Genomic DNA, 18,712 nt, shown 5'->3' on the forward strand with positions numbered 1-18,712 from the left:
GCCCTCTCCAATGGAGCTCACAATCTAAGTTCCTAATCAGTATGTCTTTGGAAAGTGGGAGGAAACCCATGCAAAACAGGGGGGGGGAGGGGGGGGGGGGGAGAGAACATACAGACTCCATGCATGTTGTCCATGGTCAGATTTGAATGAGCAATTTTACTGCCCAAGTCTGACCAGACAACATCTGCGTTTCAGCTGATTTTACCATCATTAAAATTTTACGTTTACTTAAAAGGGTTTTGAAAGATTTTATCCCCTGGATAGGTAATCACAACCTGATTGTGGGGGTCTGACACCCGCTGATCAGTTGTTTGAGAAGGTACTGGCGCTCCTGTGAGCGCCATAGCCTTCTCCATGCTCACCCTGATTCACGTCTATGGGGCTGAGCTGCGCCTAGGCCATGTGATCAATGAAAGGGTCATCAATGGGTCTACGGAAAGCTGTGAGAAGGCTGCGGCGAAACTGCGAGTGCCGATGCCTTCTCAAACAGCTAATTGGCGGGGGTCCCGGGTGTCGGATCCCCACCAATCAGAAACTTATGGCCTACCTAGAGGATCAGTCATCAGTATTTAATTGGATTGCTGGAGGTCCGAGTGCTGAGGCCCCCACTGATCGCTTGAAAGAGGAGCTCGCAATGATCTCTCTCTTCTTGTTGCTGGAAACAGAATGACAGCCTTTCCATTGAGCCCATCTCCTGCAAAGAGGAGAGATGGCCTGATACGCAAGCACTACTTTCTCCTCAATCTAGCGATTGGTGGGTCCACCTACGATCAAAACCTTTGATGTGTCATTATGTTTCAGAAGTTTTATTCCCTTTAGGGGTGCATTGACACAGGTGCTGTTAAAAAGACATGGAAAAAATGGCGTTCCTGTGATTCGGCATGGTTCTGCAATGCAGTACTTGGAAAAGAAATGCGTTTCCCCTGTAAAAACTCTGAGGCAAATTACACATGTGGCTTTTCATATATTAAAGGGTTTCTACCACCACATTTTCACCTATTTAGCTGTCAGACACTAGCAATCTGCTAGTGTCTGCTCTACCTAACCATGCTATTGTAATCCCTTTCTGTGCAGCAGTTACCCTAAAAAACGTAGTTTTATTGCTATGCTAATGAGCCTCTAGGTGCTATGGGGGCGTCTTTTCAGCACCTAGAGGCTCCGTCCACTCACCATTTCTGCCGCCCAGCGCGCTCCAGCCCGCCCCTCTCCTCTAGATTGACAGACTACTTCTCTGCATCTCGGCCGAATTCTCGCGCCTGCGCCGTGTGCTTCTGTATTCGGCGCAGGCGCAGTGACTGTCTCCCTGCGCCAGCATCTTTACTGCGCCGATTACGGCGCAGGGAGCAGTCCAAAAGTCACTGCGCCTGTGCCGAATACAGAAGCACACGGCGCAGGCGCGAGTGGGCTGTCAATCTAGAGGAGCTGGGCGGGCTGGAGCGCGCTGGGCGGCGGAAATAGTGAGTGGACGGAGCCTCTACGTGCTGAAAAGACGCCCCCATAGCACCTAGAGGCTCATTAGCATAGCAATAAAACTAAGTTTTTTAGGGTAACCGCTGCAGAGAAAGGGATTATAATAGCATGGTTAGGTAGAGCAGACACTAGCAGATCGCTAGTGTTTGACAGCTAAATAGGTGAAAATGTGGTGGTAGAAACCCTTTAACTGCACCTCAACTGCTATATGTGAATACTGCTTTATGCAAAAACTAGAAAAAACACAGAAACAACTTACCCAGGACACAAAAGTGCTGTCAGTAGCACATTGGATTTCCATCTCTCTCCGCCAAATGCTGAAAAACGTAAATTTACAATAACTGAGAAGCTGAATATTAATAACTTATCATATGCAGTACTGTAAGTACCCTTAGAGGAACATGCTATTCCATGAGACTTGCTGGCGGACTCAACAAAAACGTGGTGCCTACATGATAGTGTGCAAGCTGGGAAAAAATAAGGATTGTGAAAGTATTTTTAAAGGGATTTGTCACCAAGTTAAAGGGGTTGTCCGGGTTCAGAGCTGAACCCGGACATACCCATATTTTCACCCAGGCAGCCCCTCTGATGTTCACATCGGAGCATCTCATGCGCTCCCTCCCTTGCCCTGTGCTAGATCGCACAGGGCAATGGCTCTTTTGTTTACAATAAAACACTGTCGGACGGAGGCTTCCGCCCAGCAGTGTGTTGGGTGACGTCACCGGCTCTGATGAGTGTGCTTTAGCCCTGCCCTAGCCATTTTACTGGCTAGGGCAGCGCTAAAGCCTGCCCATCAGTGCCGGTGACGTCACCGGGATTCCTGCCAGCCCCATTGAGAGCCCCGGTACGTCACCGGAACTCCTGAAAATGCCTTTGCCTTCGTGATTTAGCGCAGGGCAAAGGAGAGAATCGGAGCATGAACTGCTCCGATGCTCAACGCAGGAAGGCTGCCTGGGTGAAAATGGAGGTATGTCCGGGTTCAGCTCTGAACCCAGACAACCCCTTTAAGCTGTCCTGCCTGGTGACCAATTCCCTTTAGGCCAGATTCACATTTGCGCTTTGAACTCCAGCAGTCTGTTCCAGGGGAGGAACAGATTGATGGAACTCACTGCATCCCAAAAACGCACGCAGCATTTTTTTGTCCAGCCAAAAGCCAGCATATATACCGGAAAGCGTCTGGATCCCCGCCAGATCCCATTACAGTGAATGGGGATTTGGCGGTGCATGGTAGCATCCGGCTATGTTGAATACGGTGAACTCCGGCAGTCTGTTCCTCCGCCGGAACACGATGCCAGAGATCAAAGCGCATATGTGAACCCGGCTTTCAACTCCCTGATTCTTTGCTGCAGGACAGGTTTCTTGCCGTCATATCTCCTTAATCCCTGCTAAAACAGTTACAAGACCTTAGCCTGAACAAACGTATATATGGCGAAGATAAGTGGTACAGTATAGTCTCCAACCGTTTCTGCCATGGTCAGACTAAGTAGGAGAGGATTGCCTAGAGACGGACAAAAGTGAAATGTTTTACATCAATATAGTTACACAAAAGACATGTTAACAACAGTAAATTAACATCTAGACATAACCCGCACTCTATGAACCCAACACTGATGCTCCCTGCATACGCTGTGAAAGGTATTCGTTCACGCAGTCATATAGAAGGTCACTTACTCTTATACATCCGGGCAGATACGTAACCAGCAGGGGTTCCCAACAAGACCCATAACACAACAGCACATGTCATCAATGCCCCTCTGTTAGCGGGTGAGAGAAATCCAAGACAGGCCAGGACTTGAGAGAAAACACATGAGCGCGGTTATTACAGTTTCATCACAGTGGAATAATCATAAAATGACTGCACTTCTAGAGCATCTTTTCTAGAACTCTGTAAGGTACCATTCTTCTGTTATTATTCCTAAAATAAATGGACAATTTAGGAGTTGGGGTTGGCCCTGCACAGACTGACACTGTCCAATCAATGCCGACGGTTCCCGACTGTGCAGGGACCCACTCCTTTGATAAGGGGAATAGTAACACTCAGTTGTCAATGTACTCGCATACTTCCAGAAGGAATAGCACAATGGAATACTAAAGGAGAAATGCTCCAGAATTGTTACTTCATGAGTAATAGAATAATTTACTCAAAGACATAACCAGAGAGGTGACAGGTCCTCTTTAACAGAGCCCTGCAAACAAGCACAGCTATACTTCCCTCTTTGGCAGCGGAGGAGGCTGGGTGATCATGGAATCACTGCTAAACAGTGGGTGCAGGAAGCAGAGAGCAGGGCGTCTCAACGCCTCATCCCGATTAGTAGGAGTTTGTTAACACTAGCATCAAACCTTCCATTTGAAATAAACTGTCCCACATTTACTAATGAGAGGGCAGCTATATTTTGGTGTAAATTGCACCAAAATGTGGCACAATTTGAAGCATCCAGGTTTGGAGATATTATCGGCAGCTAGCCCAACAAGGGCTGTGGCTTCATTGAAAGGGAGCTTGGCCTAACAAGCAACATTTAGCAATGAAATTGTGCAATAAGTCGGCGTTAAATCCTGCCTCAGACTAATCCAATCAATAGGTGGTATGAAGTTATACAGAAGTGTCTAGCCATGCAGCAAATTTATCATCCAGCCTGAGCCACTGTGATAAATGTGTAGGTCTTCTAGACAGCCTAAGTTTACGCCATCAGTAGGATTACTGAATCTGCCCATCTGTTATTTTATGTTAATAAAAAAATGCAAAATCTGCCAAATATGTATTTACATGACTATTGTGGCGTTAAAAAGCTGCAAATTATGACGCATGCCATATTTGCGCCATAATTTTCGACTGTGAGCTTCTTGCCACTTTTCTAAAAAGGAAAAAAGGGGCAAGGCTTAGTGGGAGGGGCAGAGCCTACCACAGCCCGTTGGATTTACCACAACTGATGCCAGAAACTGGTGTAAGTTATAGCTTAAGTCTGCTTTAGCTGTTCATATTTTTAGATTGGTAGCAGTGACATGGGACTGGTCTTGTTTGAAAGCTGGCATTCCAGGATTTCATACAAGACCAGGATCAAAGCATTAGCAATATATCAGCAGGAGATATCGCTGTTAGAAATTGAGTTGTAATAAACACTGTAAAACCTGCCTTTACTTTCAGCTGCATTTACTGTATCCGGATTTCTAACAGCGATATCTTCCCAGGTAGTGAATATAATGCTCTGATTCTGGTATTGTTTGAAAGCTTGAAATGCCCTCTCTAGCTGCTACCTATCCAGAAATATAAGCACATAAAACAATTCCCCCCCTAAATTCACTCTGGGGACGGAGTGGGGGCAGGGAAATTGGGGAGCTGAAGGCCTGCAGGAGGAAATAAAAAAAAAGTTAAATATAATTTTCATTATTGTACCAACCTACAACTATTCCCGCAAAATAAAAATAAAATAATGGTGGAAAATGTTACTGATCTGGTAAGGCAAAAATTATAATCTCACTAAGGGGTAAAATGCAATTGTGTCTCCTGAGTTTTGCAGCAACAAGATTTACTTCAGACACATTAAAAATCTACAATAACGGCCTGTCCGAAGTGTGGAAGTGATGAAGCTGACCTATTACACATGATGTGGTCATGCTCATCACTGACATCCTATTGGAAAGCAATATTACATTTGGTGAACAAGGTATACAGTACCAAGTTTAAGTTGGATCCAAAATTATGCGTATTAGGCTTGTTACCAGAAAATAATTTACAGTCTGTTATAATTACTGGGATAGGAAGAATGCTATATCAAGCTAGGGAAACATTGGCAGCAAAGTGGATCCAGCCCATACCTCCTGATATATCAGAATATGTTGCTAGATTAAATATTGTGATTCGTCTAGAAAGAGGAGTATATCAAAAAAGGAAGTGTCTGTCCAAATTCGAAGCAATCTGGGGCAGCTGGATTGATAGTTCTGGGTGCTGTAGTTCTTGGCTGGCGCTTACAAGGACTTTTTCTATGACAAGGTGAATGCAGTGAGGATGGATGATATATAGAATACTGGATGGTAGCAGGTGTGTGGTGCATATATAGAAGCTTGAGGGTGAGTGGGTTACCTCGAATTGGAATATGGCTGTATGGGAAGATTGGTAATGGACTGTGATGTTATATGAAGTATCGCTGATTGGAATTAGATGATGGAGGATGGTCTATTTAGGACTAATGTGGTGCCGACACCCCGGGAGGGATGATAAAGGAGGGTGCTATAAATGTGTCCTGCCTTAAAGGGATTGGGGGGGGGGGGGGGGGGGGGGGGGGGGGGGGGGGGGGGGGGGGGGGGGGGGGGGGGGGGGGGGGGGGGGGGTATGGGTATATTTGTTTAGGATGGATAGTTGTACTCACATTGAAAATTTTTTTGATACCCGAGTTTCTATGTGGATTTATGCCGTGGCTTATGTAGATATGTGTAAAGTAATGTATATATTATATATTATATATGTCAGATAATGCATACATCTGCGGTCTACAAAATATTATGTTAATGTGATAAAATATGACTGAAAACTGTTAATAAAGAAACATCTGATTTTAAAAAAAAATCTACAATAAAAATGACATTTTTGGGAGGTTTTATTTCAATTTTAATGTGACTGTTAGAAGGTTAAAGGGGTTTTCCAGGGATTTTTCAATCTTATCGATGGCACCCTTGACTATCAGCTGTTTGAGGAAGCCACAGCTTACCAACCACAGTGCTGTCCATTTGCTAGCAACTGTGCATGGTATCGCAGCTTGATACCATTAACTTAAATGGGACTAAGCTTTGCCCAGACCGATGAATGTGATGTTATATGGCCTGGGGTCAGGAAGAGGGCTGCTGCATCTTTAAACAGCTGATTGGCTTGGGTGCCGAATATCAGACCTTCGTCGTTCTGATATTGATGACCTATCCTGAGCCTAGGCCATCAATATGAAAATCCTGGAAAACCGCTTTAATAAATTAGGAGCATCTGACTCCAGTGCTCAGGGCATAAAGACTGGTGTAGAGGAACACTAGTCTTGATAAATCTCTGCCAGTAAGATGGACACCAGCAGGAATCAATGAAAGCACAATAAAACACCAGAATTCAGTTTATAAACCAGCTTTAGTTCTGGCCAGATGTAAGATACTCACATAATGTAATAAATATCATAATGAAAATCTGTGTTCCTTGCCCCAGAAAGACGGACAGAAGCATTCCCTTCTTTGGTGGTCTAAATATGTCACCGTGCACCAACTTCCAACCAAATTCCTCCTGGGCATCTTCCTGTAGAAATGCAATGATTTGAATCAATAATGGGGAACATGCAAGCAAGACCGCTAACTGCACAAAATGCAAACTGTGATATAACAATAAAACAGCTTCTAAGCTCCCCAGCTTCTAAGTAAAAAAAAAAAAAAAAAAAAAAAAAAAAAAGGAGGACACCAATTTTTTGGTCCCCTGACAAACACTTTTCCTCTATACAAGCGCTTGTCTATCTCCAACAGTTCCATAAAGCTGTATTGAGCGGTAGCACTTATGAGTCAACGCGCTCCATACAAATGGTGAAACATGTGGACCCTATGATGCCTTAGGGCTCATGCCCACAAACGTAAGGGCTCCTTGCCCGTGCTGCGGACAGCAAATTGCACGGGCACCAACCGTGGGGCAGCCACATGCGGATCGCAGACCTATTCACTTGAATGGTGTCCGCTATTCGCATCAGTCTGCACTGCAAAAAAGTTCCGATCCGTGCTTCCGCACTACATCTCCGGGTTTGCACACCCATTCAATACGGCCACGGCGGGGCAACGGCCGTGTGCATGAGCCCTTAGGGGAAGTGTTTGCCATGGACAACCGCTTTAAAGTCTCCTATCTATATGGCCTGTCAAGAATTCATGGATGGTTGGCAACCTTGGGCAAAACACAGGTAATAAAAGAAAATTCAACTGTCCCCTGATTTATTCATGTGCTGCTATATGGCGCTGTGCGATGGATCTTCTCTCTCCTAGATGTTATGCTTCTGTGGGAAAGAATCGTCGAAATGCAACAGCTGATGGCTTTTTTGAACCTTCAGATGAAATTGCAAGTATGAGGAACAGCAGAGCCCTGCAGAAGTCTATGGTAGAACTTGGAGGTGGTACAGAGGTTTGTTTTCTTGACGCTTTATACTGGTTACATCTTACTGGTGCAAACCAAATAAAGCTGAAGCAGAAATACATGAGTATACAGCAGCAGCCTGTTCAGTTGAAAGCTTAAGTAAAATGATTGTTTATGAGAAACTAGCAATTCTGCTTTGCATTATGCAAATAGTCCTTGGTGCAATGGACATGTCAGCTGCTCTGTGTTTTTTTTTCTTTTTTTTTAAAGAAAGTTTGATGTGAGGGCTGTCAGAACAGTGAAAGCAGCAGAGGTTATTAATACTTCTTTTATTTCAAGTCTTTTGTAAAAATTATTACCCACCGGACAAACGTCAGGCTAAAACCGATTACTAAAGAACCAAGCAACTGGTGATATCTACAGCTGCACACCATGCAGGACACAGGATACTCACTGACGAATCGATTTGGTTGTATCGAGCAATATCCTTGTGGAGGGTTCGCAACATAATCATTGCCACCATACCGGAGAGGAAGAGGACAATTACCAGCGAGTTCATGATACTAATAAAAGGGTAGGGGGGGAAAAAAGAGCAAAGATGGTAAAACTAGCAAATAAAGAGACTCCTTTCACAGTGATGAAATCCACATACAACATCTACACTATTTAATGACCTCCTATTTTAAACGAAAGGTCCTGTGAAACCAAATGAAAAAAAATATTGCCTATTGGCTAATAGCTCATAAGAATGCGGTGGGACCCTAGTTATACTGTATTCACAGTCTAGCGGTTTCCCCCCATTCTCTGCACATCGTTCTCATTCCCAAACTAATGATGTATAGCCACTTATGTGTACAGGGATATACGTCAATGGTTGTCAATTACTGGTAAAGGCGGCGAGGCCAGTGCTAGACTCATGAATACACCTATTAAAAGGACACAATCATCGCTACTTGCTCAGTAACTGAATCTAGTCAATAGTTCTGGGTTATAAGCCACTTTAGGAGGAGAAGAGAACGACGGATCTTTAGCACATTTAGAAGCTCTGGCCAGACACAATAGGTCATCAGTGGGATGCTACAACATGTCTACAGTAGGGTTGGGCAATATCAAAAATATTCCCACGGTTATTTGGAAACAGCGATATCGCCATTTCTTAATACCGCGGTACATCGTTGACACCGTTTTACCGCTCAACCCTAGTCTACAGACATTTCGAGCAGCAGTGGCGCACAAATCATCAGGAGCAGTTCATCCTTACTGCAGAGCTGAGTGCAGAATATCTAGGTCACCACATAGAGCTGTGTGGGATATTGGGGGACACCGCAGAGCTGAGTGCTGGATATTGGTGTCCCTCAATATCCCACACTTCAGCTCTGCTATGTGGTGACCTGGATAATCTACACTCAGCTCTGCGGTAAGAATGAACTGCTCCTGATGACTTGCGCGCGCGCACTCAGGGATAGGGAGATCTGATGGAACATTTTGCGCTGGAAAATCTACCAACCCCTAAGTGCGCATGCGTGGTGTACGGTTTCAAGCATGAAGTCCTTCTCCCGCACACACCCTCCTCCAGCTGATTCCTGTGCGGTCGCGTCACTTCCGGTATAGCGTTATGCCAAGGTATAGCAATCTGGCAGAACACCAGCTATTTGATTCCGGCACCCGTCTCCTGTATTTGTATTAACAGGTCAGTTATCTTCATTGGTGGCGCAGTGGCCACAGCCCCTCCCGTCTGTCCTCTTAGTGGCGGCGGTGGCAGCAGCACGGGGGGGGGGGGGGAGGAAGAGACTCCTTCTCCAGTGCGCTGCTGAGAAGAACATCGGCGGCGGGGTAGAGAACTATCATCTCCTGTGCCCCGCCGCTGTATTCAACTACAGAGCTGCGGGTCTAGTGGCATATGGCGACAAGACTAAAAAGTATTTTCGCCATTTGTAAATTCTAAGTTGCACTGGCGACCATTTTGGACGCCATCTGGAGCGCTGCATCGTGCTCAAGCACATGTGATATTTCGGCTGAGCATAGCGATGCTCGAGCCGAGCTGGTGTTCGGCCGAGCATGCTCGCCCAACACTAATAAATACCCATTATATATTTTCATGTGTAGCAAATTAATAGAAGTGCAATGCTGTTTTCTTAATCTGCAAGTTTAGCTGGAGGTTTAATCAAGGCCGCTCACAATGTGATCTGAGATTATATACCTGTAGATTTATAGATCAATAACCCATGTTGTCTACATTGACAAGTGCCTAGAAAACAGGCGAGTCCAGTGATTCAATGTCAGGACACAGAACATAAGGAGGATATTCAGTAGCCCAATATTAATGAGGTTGTCTTACTTCAGCATTTATCATGTAGAGAAAGTTAATACAAGGCACTTACTAATGTATTGTGATTGTCCATGTTGCCTCCTACACATTATTTTCATGGTTACAACCACCCTGCAATCCAGCAGCGGTGGTCGTGCTTGCACACTATAAAAAGTTGAGACCGTGAGAGCAAACACAGTCCGGTGCTTTTTCAAATTATGTGTGCGAGCGCGGCCACAGCTGATGTATTGCAGGGGGTGATCATAACCCCTGGAAATGAGCAGTGTATAATGGGATAGAAAAATGAAGTCAGCAAAGGAGGCAATATGGACAATTACAATACATTATTAAGGCCCTTGTGTTAACTTTCTTTACATAAATGTTATTTGCTGAAGTGAAACAACCCCTTTAATATCACACATGGCTCATATGTACACCATCCTTTAGAGGGAAGAGGTACAACTTATAAAAATAATACTGTAAAACAATGATTCGTGTCAGTAAACGGCTTCCAGCACAGAAAATGTCATGTTTTCTGCCTCATTCTTACCTGAACCACTGAATATTTGTGTGTGGCATGGATTCCAATATATAATCCCAACGAGAAGCCCATTTAATAGCATTGTTTTCCTAAATATAAAAGAAAATATGCATATATTTAACCCCTTGAAAGGACCATTAAAGCTAGAAATGATTGTAAAATGTAAAACAAGAAATATAGATGGGGTCCCCCACCCCCACCATTTTGAAGCACTCTGATCACATTCCTTATCCTCTCTAAAAGGGGAAAGGTTCTTATGGTAGAATAACACCTTTAATTATTTTTCACCCTACTGTAGAGAGGGAAGGCTCCTGCTCCAGCCAGTTGTCCTCTAGTCAGACACAGGACAATGAGGAGGGGGGCATGGCTGATCTTCTGGGACAGACTGCCAAGCTTCCTTTATATATTTATCGGGTTTAAATGTAATATGTGACAAAACAAGAACAAGGGGGAGAGTAAGAGGAAGTGCTCTTTATTGAGCATTTTCTGTGTTTAGTGTTCCTGGCACCACTGACAGTTTTCATCCTGCCCTCTAAGAGTCATAACTACATGAGGGGTTGATTTTCGTTGGAACAATTTTTTTTTAATGGTACACCTGGGAACCACACCGATTCCGAGAATGAATGACCCTCACCATAGGCTTAACTGGTTTCAATCTTCCCAGCATAGTGGCTCATCTGGCTTTTCACTTGAAAGTCCATACCGTAAGGCCCTATGCACATGACCGTATGCATTTTGCGATCCATGAATCCGCAAAACACCGACATCAGCGGTGTGCATGCCGACATTTTCTTTTTCCCCTTCTATAAAAATTTCATATTCTTGTCCGCAAAACGGACTACAGCACAGACATACGGTGTTCTGTGTGCAGTCTGCATTTTCAGCAGCCCCGTTGAAATGAACGGGTCCGCATCTGATCCGCATAAAATGCAGATTAGATGTGGTCAAAAATACGGTTGTGTCCAAGAGTGTTAACAGTCATAGATTCACTTTTATGTCAGGTTAGTTATGTGAGGCAATTTATAACTGGCAAAATCTATCTACAGATCAATATATTAGATAGAAGGACAGTTATATATTAGATAGATCAACAGATTAATAGATTAGCTAATTAGGCAGATGTACATATAGATTGATATATTAGACAGTATAGCTTTACCTGAAACGACACAGAGTAGGAGTATGTGACTTTCAGCTTGCTTGTGAGTTCTTTGGGGATCTCCATTGGGGGGCCTTCACATTTTTGCTCATCACCATTGAGTTTATAACTAGGAATGATATACAGTTTATATATAATACTGTCCATCCATTTTTTTGTATAATTCAAGCTCAAGAGAAGTTTTACAAATAATGCTGAGGCTAAGATTACACCAAGCACCAGTGGTAAAAATTCACTAAAAAGGGGATGCCTGAGAAAATAAAAAAAAGTCTTGGACAATCCCTGCAATAGCCTAAAATAAATTTAATAAAAATAATTTAATATATATTTATTATTTTCAGCCCAATTCTCCTGCCAATGCTTGTTTACATCGGGAACGTGCCAATCACTATCCTCAGTGGTCTAGTACTGCGGACACTGATCGGTGGCAGCAGTGATATTCTAAGCATGTCAGGAAGGGATCGGCAGGGATGCCAAGAGTCGGACCCCCACGATCAGATACTGATCCAAAGATTAGGTCAATAGTTAAAGGGAGTCTCATCTCATTTTCACCAATATAACTAACACTGCCCATAGAAGATTGCAAACGCTTTCCAAGCATACCTGTGTGTACTGTGTGTCTGTATTCCATGTCCAGGAAAAGCACTTGTAGGGCTCGTTCACACGACCGTATGTCTTTTTCAGTGTTTTGCGGGCAGTTTTTCCCGGATCCATTTTTTTCTTCAGTAGTGTTTCCGGTTCAGTTCTTCCATATGGCATATACAGTAATTACATAGAAAAACTGGGCTGGGCATAACATTTTCAATAGATGGTTCCGCAAAAACGGAATGGATACAAAAGACATACGGAGTACATTCTTTTTTGCGGACCCATTGCCTTGAATGGAGCCACGGAACGTGATTTGGAAATAATAGGACATGTTCTATCTTTGAACGGAATGGAAAAAACGGAAATGGAATGCATACGGAGTACATTCCGTTTTTTTTTGTGAAACCATTGAAATTAATGGTTCCGTATATGGACCGTATACGGAGCGCAAAACACGTTCTGCTGAAAAACAGCTCCCAAGTACCCAGCTGAAAGCGAAAGTAAAAACAAACAGCTTTCACTCCTGACTATTTCTAACGGCTATATCTTCTGATATAGTGGATATAATGCTGTGATTCTGGTATCGTTTGAAAGGTTGGAATGCCAGATTTCAAACAAGGCCAGGCCCATATTTCTAGCTGGTACCAATCAAGATATGAGCAGCTAAAGCAGCCCTCCCCCTCTTCAATCTGGTTTGCTTTGGGCACTTAGGAGCCGTTTTCCAGCAGAATAGGCTACATGCACACAACCGTCTGTGTGCCTTCCGCAATCTGCGGAACGGAAGGCACATTGTAGACATGCCTATTCTTGTCCGCAAAACGGACAACATTTTTTTTTTTGCGGGGCAACGGAACGGAGCAACGGATGCGGACAGCACACGGAGGGCTGCCCGCATCTTTTGCGGGCCCACTAAAGTGAATGGGTACGCACCCGAGCCGCAAAAACTGCGGCTCAGATGCGGACCCGAACTACGGTCGTGGGCATGAGGCCTAAAAGTGCTTTTCCTGGACATGGAATAAAGGCACAAAGTGCACACAGGTATGCTTGGGATGTGTCTGGAATCTTTTGTGGTACAGTGCTCTTAGGTGAAAAAGAGGTGACAGACTCCCTTTTTTTATTCCCAGATAAGCCCCTTTACATGGATAGCGGAGCAGAGTAACAGTTGTAGAGATCTGATTAGAATACAAACATGCCCACTCATCCATGCTCACAATCTCTATCACAGATTGTCATTTCTAACAGGATATATAGTGAATGCCTGCTTCATTCATAAAGTGGGAGGAGCAGGCACGTGACGTATCGAATGATATTACGCTGCCGCCGCCCGCCCTGCCTACAGAGTTTCAAGTGAGTACCGTACTACATGGATTTCTCTATGCTGCAGAGGATTACTATAGTTTAAAACAGGGCCCATGCCTACACGTTACCTATTAATACTACAGTGAGCGGGGCCCGGTGTAATAGAATACAGTGACTGCACCGGGCCCCGCTGCCATTACAACACCAGATGCCGGCCCCCACCCCCTGTACTGGGGGTCATTCACTATTTTACACACAGACACTTATGGGGGGGGGGGGGGGGGGTAATCTGAGGATGACTTACAGTGCCATCCACAGATCTCCCCCCCCCCCCCTAACGGTGCCATCCACAGATCCCCCCCCCCCCCCATAACAGTGCCATCCACAGATCCCCCCCCCCCCCATAACAGTGCCATCCACAGATCCCCCCCCCCATAACAGTGCCATCCACAGATCCCCCCCCCCCAATACAGTGCCATCCACAGATCCCCCCCCCCAATACAGTGCCATCCACAGATCCCCCCCCCATAACAGTGCCATCCACAGATCCCCCCCCCCCCCCATAACAGTGCCATCCACAGATCCCCCTCCCCCATAACAGTGTCATCCACAGACCACCATTAGCTCAAAATCCACCAAAAGCACACCTTTTGGCAAAAATTTTTTTTTATTATTTCCCCCCCTATAAAACCTAGGTGCGTCTTATGGGCCGGTGCGTCTTATAGGGCGAAAAATACGGTATATACAGTAAGAAATAGGAACAATAATGAAGACTGCAGAACCACAAAAAGACAGAGCCAGGACAAATACCTTTTTGGTTCAAGCCTTGCTGTAACCAGTCGAGCGCCATCCCAATTTTCATCTTTACCACTGTGGTATGTGATTATTATATCGACGTGATTGAACAGGTAAAGGGTATCTTTCTTGTTAAATTCAGACTGGAAAAAATAAAAAAATTAATTTACATTTTTTCCACATCAAAAGGAAAAAAAACTAAAGTGAAATGCATGTTGTTTACTTGCGTGGTATGGGTGGAGCAGTAACATTTCAGTGAATGTAAAGCTTATAAGACTGGCATGCTGCCAAGTTCAATGCCAGTGCACAATACTGGACAAGGTCAGCTGTGGTAAAACCAGCTAAATCAACAGAAGACCAGCTCTGCTAAAGCTTCAGAACTGTTCTGAGTGTAAAGGGCCCTTTAGATGGGCTGAGAATTAAACAGATCATCACTAATGAGCATTTATAGTTCGAGGTGTAAGGGAGCCTTCACACGCAGCAGATTTTGTGGCAGAAAATTCTGCGACTGAAAAATTAGTTCCGGTTATTTGAATGGGGCAGCAAGCACATGAATTTCTGCAAGCCCAATTAAGGTGAATGGAACTGATTTTCAGTCGCAGAATTTTCTGCCACAAAAATCTGCCGAGTGTGAAGGCAACCTAAATGTACCGCTGAACCTGAGAAACACTCGTTCATCGGGTAATCGGGATCGTTAATGCAGCACAGACATCCTTGTCAGATGGTGCTGTGCAAACACAATCTGCTGCCAGGAAACAGTAATTCTGTCGGAGGATGAGCGATGGCATTAGCTATAGCTTCTCCCCATACTCTGGAGGAGATCGGGTGTGTGAATGCAATCAGCTGATTGTCGGGAAGGAACGCTTCCTTCTGGACTTTCTGCTTCTACATCGTCCCGTGTAAAGGGACCTTTAGTGTTATTCACAACAACCAGATTATCAGACCATGTTCAGTTCTGTGAAATTCGAGGGGCAACTGTTTAACTATTTTATGCAAGAGGTCCCATATAAGCTTTTAAAGCCCACAAAAAAACTACATATTTAGAGACTAGTAAAATATATTCCTTTAATCCTGCATGAATGAGATCTAAGAATAAAAAATAAAATGTCTCCCAAAACCTCATCCTCAGTAAGGCCTCCTGCACACGAATGTTTACGCTCCGTTTTTTGCATTCCGTATACGGACCGTACACTGAACCATTCATTTCAATAAATCCGCAAAAAAAAAAAAACGAAGGTACCCCGAATGCCTTCCGTTCAAACATAGAACATGTCCTATTATTGCCCGCACATCATGTTCCGTGGCTCCATTCAAGTCAACGGGTCCGCAAAAAAAACGGAATGCCTCTGTATGTCTTCCATACCCGTTCTGTTTTTGAGGAACCATCTATTGAAAATTTAATGCCCAGCCCAATTTTTTTATGTAGTCCATTATTGTATGCTTCCATTTTCAATCCGCAAAAAACTGATCACAAACAGAAATCAAAAAACAGAAAAACCGAACAGAAACAGTACTGAAACAAAAATGGACCACAAAACCTATTACGGTCGTGTGCAGGAGGCCTAACGCTGTGTATAAATCCTGCCGGAGTTTATTTTATTTTTTTTCTAACCCTGACAACTCCTTTCCAGACGCTCTGTTAGATCACATGTAAGTCAGGAGGAATAGCTGCTGGTGAAGGAGCGCTCAGCTAAAAGCTAAGGTGTATGGACAGCATTACATCCTGAAGCAATGATTATTCCAGCATTTACATTACATAATGTCAGGGTCTAGCGATGAGCGAACCCAAACTTTACAGATTCGGTGTTTGGGTGGAGTAGGAATTATGTTATAACAGAATTCATAGAATGCAAAACGGAAGCGTTTGAGACATTCCATTTTGATCCGTCTTAATTGAAGTCTATGGCCAAGCATAACGGATCCGTCTGCTTTCAGTTATGCGGGACAGAAAATAAAGTCCTGCATAACGGAAACCCAACGGATCTGTTATGCTTGGCCACAGACTTCAATTAAGACGGATCAAAACGGAATGTCTCTTAAACGCTTCCGTTTTGCATTCTATGAATTCTGTTGTATCTCGTTATAACGTAATCCCTACACCACCTGAAACCCAAACCTGTAAAAGTTCTCCTCATACGTCAGACACATTTTTACATGCACATAAATAATAGTTACTGAGGGACATTCATCAGGACTGGCATTCCCATACACCAGTCTTGATCCTCTGTGCACCGGAATCAAATGCACTTCATTTTATAATTAGGTGCATCTCTGGCACTCCGTGCGAGAAAATGAAGTCTAGTATACTTCAGCTATAACGGACGCCAGTTTCTCACTTAAATGATAGTAAATCCCCTCCGTGTAAGCCTATCCCCTTTTCTCACCACTTTGGACACATGGCAGAGGTTACAAAGTCCCAAATTATGGCACACATCGCATACACCACAATTTTGCCCCACAATTGTGTCATGACCTCTTTTTAAGTGTCACTCACTATATCTTACATTGATAACACAGGCATCTTTCACTCTCCCATCTGAGGTGACTGAACATCCTACTGAAAATCCAGGGCTGCAGTATTTCTGGCCATCCTCCACAACATAACACCAGGTCACCGGCATGTTATCTATAATCCTATTGAAGAACATAGAGTAAAAGGTCAGTCGACTCAGCTTCACACTACAGAATAACTGTGGATACAGATCATGAAGAAGCCCTATCCAAGGCACCTGTCAGAAGTATGCACTGCAATAGCTTCATTAATGCCAGTGTGTCCATAGGGTCTTCACCATGGTCTACATGAGCTACAATGTTTAGATTGTAAAATACAGTATAATAGGATGAAAGGAAGGCATCAGAGCAAGATTTTTTCCCCCCCTTTAACCAGTACAAGACAGAGCCATTTACCCCCTTCCTGACGGGTACATTTTCTGTTTTTCAGGACATGTGTCTGAAAGTTATAACTTTTCTTTTTAGCTTGGTTACACAAATTTTTGCATCTTTTTTTTCAGTGATACATGGGGCTTTATTTATGATATTTTTTATGTTAGTATTATTTTGTTTTTATTTTTTATAACCAGGAAAATGTTTATATTTTTGTTATTAGCACAAAGTGAACCTTACAGGGGGCAGAGTGTAAAGTACAAAAAAAAAAAACCTCCATCACATGTCACATCACAGCTTCAAGCCCCAGCCCTGGTGACCATAATCCATACTTCCCACATATTTAAATGACCTTTATGGAAAGGGAACATTTAAAAAAAAAAAAATTATATTATTAATGATTTCTCCTGCAACAGAGGCTGATATATTAGCATAGAAGCCCCAGTTACAGAGGGAATATAGCCCCTAGAGAAGTGAGATGAGGCCTAATAACTGCACTGCAGAGCTGATCTGGGCCTGCTAAAACCCAGCAGCTCATGCAGACTCCCAGCCATCACATGACCACTGGGACAGGAGCAGGAAGATGCATGGCTGCTTCCTGATCTCTATACACAGTGCTCATTGTATAATTAAAAAAAAAAAAGAAGGGGAGTTATCACTATGAAATGTATACCCAATGCCTGGCTTCTGAAAAATCTGGGACTGCTCCCTATTATTCATAAAATCATCAAGTATTTTCCCAATTATAACTTGGGGTAGGCAGCTATGCTTCAATTATAGCATTTACAGTTCCATTTACAACAGTTAAAATGTAATATGAGACATACTCTGTGTAGACGGATATTTTTTATAATATATATATTATAAGTAGGGATGAGCAAACTTCTGGTTATCTTATAATTCAGTTATGGATTCCGCTACCACAGACCCTAAAAAACGTATGGTCCGTGGTAACGGAATTCTTAGATAACCCGAACATTGTACGCCAAACTTGAAAACAGAAGTTCGCTCAACACTAATTATAAGACATACTCTGGAGTGTCAGATGTTGTGGAATCAGATAATATATATATATGAAACACTCTGTGGAGTCAGATTCTGAAGTAATACCCGTCCCATGTTGCTAATCCTACATATATACAGTGGATATAAAAAGTTTACACACCCATTAAAATGTCAGGTTTCTGTGATGTAAAAAAATAAATAAAATTATAAATAAATAATAAATAATATATATATATATATATATATATATATATATATATTTTACACACACACACACACATATATATATATATATACACATACACACACACACACACTCACCTAAAGAATTATTAGGAACACCCGTTCCAATTTCTCATTAATGCAATTATCTAGTCAACCAATCACATGGCAGTTGCTTCAATGCATTTAGGGGTGTGGTCCTGGTCAAGACAATCTCCTGAACTCCAAACTGAATGTCAGAATGGGAAAGAAAGGTGATTTAAGCAATTTTGAGCGTGGCATGGTTGTTGGTGCCAGATGGGCCGGTCTGAGTATTTCCCAATCTGCTCAGTTACTGGGATTTTCACGCACAACCATTTCTAG

General features: G+C 43.4%; 1 protein-coding gene across 1 annotated transcript in view; it reads right to left on the reverse strand.

The window, feature by feature from the left end:
- The window catches only part of LOC120977856 (transmembrane 9 superfamily member 2-like), a 67,252-nt gene that overhangs the window by 19,673 nt on the left and 28,867 nt on the right, over positions 1 to 18,712 (reverse strand). Inside the window, exons 5-12 of the mRNA XM_040406003.1 lie at positions 16,744 to 16,873; positions 14,255 to 14,382; positions 11,558 to 11,666; positions 10,408 to 10,487; positions 8,004 to 8,112; positions 6,604 to 6,736; positions 3,142 to 3,261; positions 1,730 to 1,787 (exon numbers count right to left, since the gene is read on the reverse strand). Coding sequence (XP_040261937.1) covers positions 1,730 to 1,787; positions 3,142 to 3,261; positions 6,604 to 6,736; positions 8,004 to 8,112; positions 10,408 to 10,487; positions 11,558 to 11,666; positions 14,255 to 14,382; positions 16,744 to 16,873 — 867 coding nt within the window. The remainder of the gene's footprint in view (positions 1 to 1,729; positions 1,788 to 3,141; positions 3,262 to 6,603; positions 6,737 to 8,003; positions 8,113 to 10,407; positions 10,488 to 11,557; positions 11,667 to 14,254; positions 14,383 to 16,743; positions 16,874 to 18,712) is intronic.

Source organism: Bufo bufo, chromosome 8 (assembly GCF_905171765.1).
Source record: "Bufo bufo chromosome 8, aBufBuf1.1, whole genome shotgun sequence".
Classification (NCBI taxonomy): domain Eukaryota; kingdom Metazoa; phylum Chordata; class Amphibia; order Anura; family Bufonidae; genus Bufo; species Bufo bufo.